This window comes from Scyliorhinus torazame, chromosome 15 (genome assembly GCF_047496885.1).
Source record: "Scyliorhinus torazame isolate Kashiwa2021f chromosome 15, sScyTor2.1, whole genome shotgun sequence".
Classification (NCBI taxonomy): domain Eukaryota; kingdom Metazoa; phylum Chordata; class Chondrichthyes; order Carcharhiniformes; family Scyliorhinidae; genus Scyliorhinus; species Scyliorhinus torazame.
The window spans coordinates 149043515-149055676 of NC_092721.1; the positions used below are offsets into that span (position 1 = coordinate 149043515).

At 45.4% G+C, this 12162-nt stretch overlaps 1 protein-coding gene across 6 annotated transcripts in view; it reads left to right on the forward strand.

Annotated features, from left to right (window-relative positions):
• Positions 1 to 12162, forward strand: part of LOC140391890 (actin-binding protein WASF3-like) — a 203880-nt gene that overhangs the window by 144996 nt on the left and 46722 nt on the right. For all 6 annotated transcript variants that reach the window (XM_072476914.1, XM_072476911.1, XM_072476915.1 and 3 more), the window contains one exon: positions 3024 to 3177. In XM_072476914.1, the coding sequence (XP_072333015.1) occupies positions 3024 to 3177 (154 nt within the window). The remainder of the gene's footprint in view (positions 1 to 3023; positions 3178 to 12162) is intronic.

Consider the following 12162-nt stretch of genomic DNA (forward strand, 5'->3'; position numbering starts at 1 on the left):
TCCGCATTTTAGGCAGGCCCATGCATCACAAAAAGTCTTTAATGCTTCCTCCAGGCTGGCCATGTGTTCTTCTGGAGTAGAGCTGGTGACTAGCACATCATCAATGTAAACCATTATGCGCTGTAAGATAGCGCAGGCTAAGCGATGCCAAACGGCTGTCTGGCATACCGCTAGAGGCCTTTTTGGGTATTGATTGCAGCAAATTCTGAGACTCCTCATCCAGCTCTAGAACATAGAACATATAGTGCAGAAAGAGGCCATTCGGCCCATCGAGTCTGCACCGACCCACTTAAGCCCTCACTTCCACCCTATCCCCATAACCCAATAACCCTCCTAACCTTTTTGCGCATTGAGGGCAATTTAGTATGGCCAATCCACCTATCTTTGGACTGTGGGAGGAAACCGGAGCACCTGGAGGAAACCCACGCAGACACTGGGAGAACGTGCAGACTCCACACAGACAGTGACCCAGCGGGGAATCAAACCTGGGACCCTGGCGCTGTGAATCCACAGTGCTAGCCACTTGTGCTACCATGCTGCCCACGGTAGCCCGACTGTCTAGTTACAGTTGGGCGTTTCTGAGGTTTAATAATGAATAGGTAAGGCCCCGCCCCAGCTTGGCGTGGAGGTCTTCAATTCAGGTAAGCGGATACCGATCGACCTGGGCAGCTTATTTATTGTTAGCTTTTAGTCTCCACAAATCCTTATCGATCATCAGGTTTAAGGACAGGGACTGTCGGCGAAGCCCATTCTGAAAACTGCACCGGCTTGATTATAGCTAGCTCTTCCAATCTCTTTAACTCTGCGAAAACCTTCGATGGAATGCATACGGCATTGGTCTGATTCTGAAGAACTTTGTTGTTGAATCCAGACTGAATCCAGAATACCCATAAAGGCTTTTACACCCTTAATCCTGCCCAATTTTTTGTGGAACGTGTTTTCATACCTCGACATCTTGGATGATGCCGTCATATATTTTGAAGATTTCCAGCCAGTTGAACCTACCTTCTGTAACCAGTCTCTTCCCAACCCACGAGGTCTACATCCTTCATCAACAACCAAAGGCAGATTGGCCTCCTGCCCTTTGTAGGACACTGGGGTCTTAGCTGTTCTGAGGATCTTCAAAATCTCCCTGGTGTATGTGGAAAGCTTGGCTGTAGTACTCTTCAAGCTTAAAGACTGGGCGGGATTCTCCGTTAGCCAACACCATAATCGCAAAACGCAAATGGGTGGAGAATAGATTCCGATTCCAAAATCGCAGCAGGTCCTGATTTGACGCCAAATCGTGATTCTCCGTCACCTCAACAGCGGCGTTAATGCGTACTGGAACAAATGTACAGTAGACACTGTTTGCATATCATTAGCGGGCCAACCCGGTATTCTCCTTAATAATGGATCCCAGAATTCTCCTGATGACTTTTGTCAGGCTAACTGACCTGTAGTTCCCTGTTTCTCTGTTGGCTTGAACAGAGATGTTACATTTGCAAGCTCCTAATCCAGTGGGTCATTCCACAGATGATGGCCTCACAGCCGATTCCAATTTCTGGCAGGTATTTTCTCTCTGCCTGTTCCAAACTAGCTGTTCCCAAGCAAACTCTGTTGACCACCTTCTGCCATTAGGCTCTGCGAGGACCATTGTAGATTATTGTGTGTGATTTTGATTTTGGCAAATCTTACTGCTTTTTCCCCTTGTGAATTCTAAACTGAACACGAGCTTCAACAGCTTTCTGTGTAGTAAATGATAAGTTCAGTATTTTCTTTGCTTAAGATGCAGTGCTGACTAACATTTATTTGGGATGTTCACACAAAAACACAACAAATTATTTTACCTCTAACACACCTCTTTGATTCTACAACCCATATGAATAATATATATTTCTAATAGATGTAATTGCCTTCTCGCCAGACTCCCTGGTTCCACTAAGTGATCGAGAGATGGGTCACCCATCTCTTTTTACGATCGACTCTGACCTTGTAACGAATCATAGAATTTACAGTGCAGAAGGAGTCCATTCGGCCCATCGGGTCTACACCGGCCCTTGGAAAGAGCACCCTATCTTAAGCTTAAACCCACGCCTCCAACCTACCCCACCTAACCTTTGGACACTAAGGGATAAGTTAGCATGGCCAATCCACCTAAACTGCACATCTTTGGACTGTGGGAGGAAATGGAGCACCCGGAGGAAACCCACGCAGACATGGGGAGAACACAGACAGTCACCTGAGGCCGGAATTGAACTCTAGAGTCTGGAGCTGTGAGGCAGCAGTGCTATCACTCTGTGTCCCACCATGCCTCCCTGACCCTAGTCTTGTTTAATTTGCCTTTACATTAGCGTTATTGATCAGATTCTTAACCAGGCTTTTTCATTTATCTTGTACTCAAGATTTTAATTCCTAAAATTAAAAATTATATTCTAACATCTATTATTGTGAACTAGATATTCACAATATCTCACCTAGAAAGAAATTAACATGCATCACCCTACTGATTCATTTTCATTTATTCCAGTTAAAACATTACAAATGTATGAACTGTTCTATATCCTAACCATGTTACCATTTACAGTACACACAATCATTCCCCATTGCTTAATTAAATTCATAAATCCAGTGCTGGAAATCTCAGAAGTACTACTGAATCTCTCCCTGTCCACTTTAAGATATAAAATATTTTTAATTGTGTCCAGTCAAGGAAAGCAAAAGTTACCACTGGCTAAATCAGAGCTCAGTCAACTAAACAGGTGGCATGCAAACAAAGGGCAAGAGTTAATCATGTAGTGTGATCCCTTGCCTGTTATCAGTGGCTATCCAAGGCAGCGGGGGAATCGAGGCAAAAAAATCAGAGTATGAACCAAAAAATATATTGACATTTTGATTAGTCTAATTCTTTGGAATCAAAAAATGTTGACGTTTTACAGATGTATAAAATAAAATATATATTTTAATATGTCCGTGATTAATATACTGCACTAGTTATAATCTTAGATATTGAAAACAAGTCTTTAATATGCATTGTTGTGTAGTTTCTTTACAGGATATTAACATGAGGAAAGCTTTCAAGAGTTCTACAATACAAGACCAACAGGTTGTTTCAAAGCGTTCGACTCCAAATCCAGTGCTGGAAATGTATATGCAGAGTGATAAACCACCTCCACTGGATATTCTTTCATCATACAGGTATGAATGTGAAATTGAAGACATTTTGCTTTTGTAGATTTACCAGACATTTTTGGTGTAATCGGACTTCTACCTACTAGAAAGCTGTACCTCTGACTAAAGCTGATTCCTAGCCTCAGTCATTTATAATTTTGGTGTAAATCGTCAGAGGTAACCCACTTGCTGGTAGCCTCAGTGCCACCAGTGGAAATGCAATAATTTTTTCATTTAAAAAGTAAATTGGTAGGGGAAAGAAGAAAGTGTAAACTACACTTTGGTTGTAATTGCTAACCAAATCTGCCTCAATTATGTGAGCGAGCAGAATTTAAATTAAAAATCTTAGTCATAATTTCTGTAACTAGTCACATGAATTGTAGAAGTAAATCTAAAATACAAGTGCTAGTAATCTGAAATATAGCATAAAATGCTGGAGGTGCATAATTGGTTGCCCTGTGTTTAGTCAACAAAGCCCATATCCATAAGAATGAAAAAAAAATTTGAAACTGGAAAACAGGCTAACCTAAACATACTTTTGCAGCCTGTGTCACGTTGGTAAAGGGTTATTTTTGATACATTAATCCCCCTTTCTCGTCCAGTTGCTGATTGACCCTGCTGCGCATCTGCACCATTTCTGATATGATATTGCATCCGTGATAGGTTCTGCAATCCAAGTTCCATTCATCATGGCGATCAGTAGAAAATTGGTACAGTTTTACAAATCTCACTGTAAACAGCTGGAGTTCACAGGTTAAATATAGGTGAGGAATGTCATTCAACTCATCCTAATTCATGCATCTAGAAAGTACTTATTTTTGTAGCATCTTGTTTCTTAAAAGATGTCAAGGCTATTTTTGCCTCCCAGCATTTCCTCCAGAGATTGAATTTGGTTAGCTCTTCAGATTCAATTGTTGCCCCAAATATGATATTATCTGCAAATTTGATCTGAATGCAGTCAGCCTGAATATAAATCCTTACCCACAATTCTGTGAATGTACTTCTGCACGATTAACGTTGATGTAAAAGTACCTATTACAATAATTTCAAACCCAACTGTGAGTTTACTGAAAGTACTGCTAAAGTAAAGACAAGTCTTGTCACATTCAGCTTCTTGATGTTAGCTGGAAACATCAAACATTTCTCAGACAGTGAAATCTAGGAATAAGCTTGTGCTTCTTAACTAAATTCAAACCATTTTGAATGTTTCAATTCATAGGTCCGCAATACTGTGGTCACCAACTGAAATATTAACTCTTTCTCTCCAAAGCTGCTGCCAGACCTGCTGAGTATTTTCAGCATTTTCTGTTTTTATCATAATACCACGACTGTGTTCCTGTTATCAAACTTGTCAATTAAGGGGGAAGAAATGTCTATGGGCATGTACTTTCAATTAGAAAAAAAATTAATAAAATGTATAAATGCATAATTCAGTGACACCGTTTGGCATCAATGAGATTTATCTGAGAGATGATCTATACGAAGTCCACTGAAAAGAAGCTGCTAGCAGATAAGTACTCTGCATTCCCTGGTGGTAGCAAACTCTCATGGACCAGGCACAGTTGTAATAACAATTCCACCAGGGAATGATGAATGCTGCCGGCAGCTCTGTGTTCTCATTAATGGGAGTCAATTGATAGCTCCACTTCATGAACAGTAATTCAGCAGACTGGAGCACCCACCCATTTATAGAACCCACCTAATGTTCCTTCAATTGTTTTCAATCGAATCAAGGTTTTGTGGAGCAGTGAGACTAATTGGATAGCACTTCCAAAGTATCAAGAGAGGCATGATGGTTCAAATAGCCTCTTTCCATGGTGTCCAATTTTATGGAGTAAAGATCGAACAGATTCAATAATGGGCAGCTAATCTATTTCCCAACATTATAACCCAGGCAGAATGAGAATTTTTGCCATAGTCCAGTAAACAAAATTAGAAGCATAATAGAAGCAGAAATGTAATATAAAAAGCTCCCAGACTGGTTAAAGTTTGTGTCTCAACAGTTCATAAATTGCACCCCGACTTAATGCATTGAATTTTAATGGTACATAATATTCGGTATATTTATGGATACAAACTGCAATTAATAAATTACTGATCGGAGAAATAAGGTCAAAACTAGCATTGAATTATTTGAAGCACTTTAGAATTAGCAAGCCTGCTGGCTTTTATGGCCATGTGACCTTCAACTGCAGGTTCTGACAATTTGGTAGCTGGTGAATGGAACATTTGCTTTTAAATTTTCTCTATACTTGAGTGTGTATGTCAAAACAAAAGAAGACATTGATTTACAAAAAGAATTGGAGTCTACAAAAAACAATCTGAACTTAATATTATTTAACCTGGCAGTTTATATTGGAAAATTTGATTACTGTGTGCCACTGACTGAATTTAATCAATGAACAGGTTTTTTAAAGAATTTAGCATTTTGGTTACAAAATGTAGAATTAATCTTCAGGTCAAGTGAAATAACATTCAGCACTGTGCAAAACTTTCATTTAGTTCTGATGCCAACAGTAAAATCACCTAATTATTTCATATTTTAGTGGTTTAAAAAATACCCACATAATCCACTGAGGTAAATTTTGGGCGCGATTTAACGGAAAGATTTTGAAGTGTAATTTTGGGTGCATTGGCGGGGTGTTTCTCGATGGCCATATTGGTGAGATCGCGGGCTGTATTCAATGGCAGTTCGTGCCAAAAATGAACCCCCACGACTTTCACCTCATTCCTGGCTCCCTCACCGTCAGATTTGTCTGACTCATGGCTCAGCTTCTTGCCGCTAACAAGAGGGAGCTGCTTTTAAGTATCCCCTCACCACTTGCTCCCAGCCAATACACAAGCATGGCAGCTCTGCTCTTCACTTTGGCGATGCTAACCTGCACAGGCTCCTCGAGGTGGGCCACCCTGTTTCCCCGAAGGGGTCGGAGGACCAGCAACAGGGTCAGCAATGCCGCCTGGATAGCAGTGGCAATAGCTGTCGGTTCGGGCACCATATCAAGGAGGACCAGCGTCCAATGTCAGAAGAAGATCAACAACCTACACCAGAGCTGCAGGGGTAAGTTACCACCTCTCTCCTGGCATCAGAGTTCTGTCTGCCACCACACAAATCCCCCCCCCCCCCACACCAATCCACTGGCTGGCACCTTGCACCCTCCCCACATCCAGGGCGGGATTCTCTGGTTCGCCAGCCTCGTTTTCACGCGTAGCCAATGTCACGCCGTCGGGAAATCTGCGGGCGTGGATGCGCTACCAGTGGATCTCGCCGACGGCGAGTTTGCTGCCAATCTTTAAACTTGTACCTCAGCAACCCCTGGCTCCCACCAGCACAACCCCATCATAACTTGATTTCCAAAAGGCCTTTGATAAGGTGCCTCACGGGAGACTGCTGAGTAAAATAAGGGCCCATGGTATTCGAGGCAAGGTACTAACGTGGATTGACGATTGGCTGTCAGGCAGAAGGCAGAGGGCTGGGATAAAAAGTTATTTTTCGGAATGGCAACCGGTGACGAGTGGTGTCCCACAGGGTTCAGTGTTGGGGCCACAGCTGTTCTCTTTATATATTAACGATCTAGATGACGGGACTGGGGGCATTCTGGCTAAGTTTGCCGTTGATACAAAGATAGGTGGAGGGGCAGGTAGTATGGAGGAGGTGGGGAGGCTGCAGAAAGATTTAGACAGTTTAGGAGAGTGGTCCAAGAAATGGCTGATAATTCAACGTGGGCAAGTGCGAGGTCTTGCACTTTGGAAAAAAGAATAGAGGCATGGACTATTTTCTAAACGGTGATAAAATTCATAATGCTGAAGTGCAAAGGGACTTGGGAGTCCTAGTCCAGTATTCTCTAAAGGTAAACATGCAGGTTGAGTCCGTAATTAAGAAAGCAAATGCAATGTTGTCATTTATCTCGAGGCTTGGAATATAAAAGCAGGGATGTACTTCTGAAGCTTTATAAAGCATTAGTTAGGCCCCATTTAGAATACTGTGAGAAATATTGGGCCCCACACCTCAGGAAGGACATACTGGCACTGGAGCGGGTCCAGCGGAGATTGACACGGATGATCCCAGGAATGGTAGGCCTAACATACGATGAACGTCTGAGGATCCTGGGATTATATTCATTGGAGTTTAGGAGGTTGAGGGGAGATCTAAGAGAAACTTACAAGATAATGAATGGCTTAGATAGGGTGGACGTAGGGAAGTTGTTTCCATTAGCAGGGGAGACTAGGACCTGGGGGCACAGCCTTAGAATAAAAGGGAGTCACTTTAGAACAGAGATGAGGAGAAATTTCTTCAGCCAGAGAGTGGTGGGTCTGTGGAATTCATTGCCACAGAGGGCGGTGGAGGCCGGGACGATGAGTGTCTTTAAGACAGAATTCTCGAGGAATTAAGGGCTATGGAGAGAGAGAGGTTAAATGGAGTTGAAATCAGCCATGATTGAATGGTGGAGTGGACTCGATGGGCCGAATGGCCTTACTTCCGCTCCTATGTCTTATGGTCTTATAACCAGGTGCGGTGCCCATACATGCCACCTTTTATAGACCCCCCCCCCCCCCCCCCCCCGACCCATCAAGCATGCAGCTCACAATGCCCTCTCTTTATCCATGCAAGAGAAGATGGCCCATAATAAGCGGAAAAGGTCCAAGATGGGGGGCGGGGGGGCGGGGTGGCGGGATGTCACTCCCGATGAGCAACAGGCCCTGGCAATCGCGGGGTTATCGTAGGACAGAGCAGTCACTGGCAGTGAGGTTGGCCTGCGCCACAGAGGTAAGGGTCTACTGCCCCTTCACCCAGATGTATATCAAGTGAGTTCATGTCAGACAAAATCATCCTTCCCTCTCACTGACCACATGTCCCTTGACTCGCAGGATCTCTATCTGATGGGGCCGAGCCATCCGGAGTCATTTCCCTTACCTCTCAACCCAAGAAACTACCTTGGAGGAAAGCTGCGAGGAGACCACCATTGAGGTGTCATAGCTATCACACCCACCTTCCACCAGCACAAGCCAAAGCCATGACAAAGAGTCACCCTGAAGCGAAACGTTAGCTCCCTTTTCTCTCCACGGATGCTCTCAGATATGCTGCGATTGTCCAGTATTTTCTGTTAGTGTTTGATATGTTGGCAAATGCCTCTGTGGTGCTGACGCTCCTCATGTTCAGACACACTGTTCAGCCACCAAAGTATGCTTGACATGCTATGCACTAATCATCCTCTGAGACATGGCATGTGTGCCCTCGAGGAGGCACTTGAGAGTTGAGAATATTTGGTTTATTAAACAGTCATCAGTAACAAAAATTTGAAAATCAATTATATAACATTCCACATATCACACTAACCAGTAAACAAGGAAATGTCACCGTTCCACATTGGTACCAATACAAAGCTATATCACCTCATTGTCACACAAAAAAACACATGGTATCACCCCTCGCAGGTTCCTCAACAGAAACTGAGAATAAGCCTGAGAATATGTTATGTCCAGAACTTTGTCGTAGAAATGATCTGTCCATCAATATGTAACTTGTTCCACGTATCTGTGCCATTCTCCGTCCAGGACCGCAGCTGTGCAGGCCCGCCCACACCACCCAATCTCACCGGAATCAAATCCTGGTATCCACATGATCCACTGGCATTCAAGGTGCAGTTGAACATCCTTGACTTGGAGCATGTTTAACCTACGGGCTATTTACATGTAGCACTCACCGCATCAGCAATCTGCGAAAACATTTCTTCAATGGCATTAGCAGGTGTCCCATTGGGAACAATGTCACGCACCAGGTCCTGCAGCATCTTCTTGCTTCAAACCGGATTGCCTTCTGGACTCAAACGCCCCCTGAACCCGGTATCTGAGAAAAGATTGTCCTTTTCGGCTACAGAAATTGAAGGAAACCGCAACAGCAGCGTCCTGGCATCTGCAACCACCAGCTGGAGCAAGCAGCAAACACAACCTGCAAATATTTTGATTTATTGACAGTATCAAAAATACAAAAGACAATTGTACAAAAATACAAAAGACAAAAGGGCAGCACGGTAGCATTGTGGATAGCACAATTGCTTCACAGCTCCAGGGTCCCAGGTTCGATTCCGGCTTGGGTCACTGCCTGTGCGGAGTCTGCACATCCTCCCCATGTGTGCGTGGGTTTCCTCCGGGTGCTCCGGTTTCCTTCCACAGTCCAAAGATGTGCAGGTTAGGTAGATTGGCCATGATAAAATTGCCCTCAGTGTCCAAAATTGCCCTTAGTATTGGGTGGCATTACTGGGTATGGGGATAGGATGGATGTGTTGATCTTGGGTTGGGTGCTCTTTCCAAGAGCCGGTGCAGACTCGATGGGCCGAATGGCCTCCTTCTGCCCTGTAAATTCTATGAATACAATGAGGATACCAATCACTTGGTACCCAGCAAGCATAAAATAGGGAAACAAGGAATACCCATGATCTGCACTGCTCCCAGAACGGGAGTGTGAATGAAAGTGTCCTGAAGCAACCTCCGGATTGCACAGTCGGGCTGAGCCGCTGACCCGCTTCCCCTGCAGTATCGGCATCAGATCTTCCACTGCCACCCAGTCCGGGGACCGGGCCACAGGAACACAGGGGATATTAAATTGTGACCCAAAGGTCCAAAACAGAATATAGTCAAAAGGCAACACACAAAACAGGCCTTCAAAGACATCTACAAACTTTGCGAGCAAGCCCTCCTGCATTTCAGCCGGTAGTAGGCCCACCAAAAATCCTCCCCTCGCCTCGCTCCAGGTAAAAGAGGCTGAAATGCAGCTGCCTTCTTTTTTCCTTCCTTTCATCCAGAAAGCAGACTGAACGTGCTCAAGGGGAAGAGGCAGCAGGAAAACAGTAGAGTAGCAGCAAGTGCACAGAAGAGCAGCAACAGCAGCCTCGAGGCGTCTACCACCAGCAGGAGCAGCAGCAAACACAACCTGCAGTCTTTTAAGGTCAAACAATTAAACTAAAGCAAATAAACTAAGGGACAAATTAAAAGGGGCCGCACCTGATCGGGGCACTGCCAAAAAAACAAAGATCAACGGAAACTTACAAACATCAAATCAAGATGTGATTAAGAGAGTCGATAAGACTTCCGTTGGCAGCCATGGTGTGAGTGGTCGCACACACAACAGCTCCGGCTCGAAGACGTTGGTTTGGGCACTTTATACCGTAAGTGGGGTAGCTCCGGCAGGAAAGTGGTGTAGGGGAGAGGTTCTCTGCAGATTGGTATCTCTACTGGCTACCAGGCACGGCAAAAAACAGTCAGATCTGGCTAAGGAACTGGAGGGGACCTGTGGCACAGCAACAATTGCGAAAATGGTGGAGAGGGAAGAGTCAGCGCCAGTGGGAAAGGCCCAGATGGAGCAGTTGATGGCTTTCATCAAAGATGAATTTCAACAGCAGAGGAAGGAGATGCATGGGGGACTGGTTGAAGGCCATCGAAGGAGCAATGACACCTCTGCAAGGGTTGATGGACGGAGTGGAAAAGTGCCTTGTGCCACAAAGGATGAAGATATGAGAGGTGGAGACGGTGGTGTCTGACCAGAGCAACCAGATTGTGTCCCTGAGGCAGAGGTGGGGGCCCTGGGGGACTTGTGTAAGTCGCTGATGGCGAAGGTAGAGGAGCAAGAAAACGGGTCCAGATGACAGAACCTCCTGATTGTGGGACTCCAGAAGGTATGGAAGGAATGAGTGCCACAAAATATGTGTCAATGATGTTGGCCTGGCTGGTGCAGCAAGGAGTGTTGAACAAGGCCCGAGAGGTGGACAGGGCCCATAGGTCTTTCAGGCTGAGAGCGGGGGAGCCACGCGCGGACGATGATTGTGCAGACGCATACATTTGTGGAGAAGGAAAAGATGTTGTGATGGGCCAGTGAGAAGTGAGACTACGAATGGTAGGGGAACCGTGTCCAAATATATCAGGATATGGGTGTGGAGCTGGCAAAGAGGTGTGCAGGGTTTAACAGGGCCACGGCGGTGTTGTACCGAAGGAAAATTTGGTTTGGGGTGCTGTACCCACCGAAACTGTGGGTCACATTAAAAGGCCGGGAGTATTATTTCGAAATGCCAGAAGAGGCAAATGACTTCATCAGGGACCATAAACTGGGGGAGAACTGAGAGTTGCTGTGAGATGTAGGAGCTGCAACTGTAAATGTTGGTATAGTTGGTATGTGTTGCCCCCTCACCCCCCGGCTGTCTGTGGTGTCTTTTTTGGAAGGGTGGATGCGATTTAGGTTGTTTTTTCTCGCAAGGGCGTGTAGGGGGGGCTTTGAGCGGGAACTGCTGCGCTGACAGGTAATGCTGGTGAATGGAGGTGAGGTGGGGGAGGAGGCCATGACAGGTGCCCAGGTAAGGGGGAGGGAGCAGGGGGGGCTGAGGGGGGAATTGCGACCTGGCAGAGTTGAAGACTGAACGTGGTCATGGACAAAGAGGGGGGCCCGATATAGGGTGGTATTAGAGGAGGCAGAGTCGGAGGGAGTGATGGCAGACTGTAGTGGGGAATGGAGGAGTAAGCCTCCGGTAAGAATTGTAACTTGGATCGTTCACTGGTTAGACGGGCCGGTTAAGAGGTCCTGGGTCTTTGCGCACTTGAGGAGTTTGAAGGCGGAGGTGATCTTCTTACAGGAGACGCACCGCTGACTGAAGGACCACTCCTTCAGGTTAGGCTGGGGAAGGGATGGTGGGTCAGGTATTTCACTCAGGGTTTGACTCAAAGTCGCAGGGGGTGACCATTTTGTTGAACAATTGAGCAGGGTTTGTGGGGGCCAAGGAAGTACAGGACCCGGGGGAAGGTATAGTAAGTGGGGTGTTGGAAGCGACTCCAGTGATGCTGGTCAATGTGTATGTGCCGAATTGAGATGATGTGGGATTTGTGAGGGGATTGTTGGGAATGATCCCAGATCTGGAAATGCACCAATTGATTATGGATGGAGATTTTAATTGGGTGATGGAATCGAGGGCGGACAGGTCGAGTCCCAAGTCAATGGGGAGTGTTTTGTTACCTGTGTGGTAGGTAACA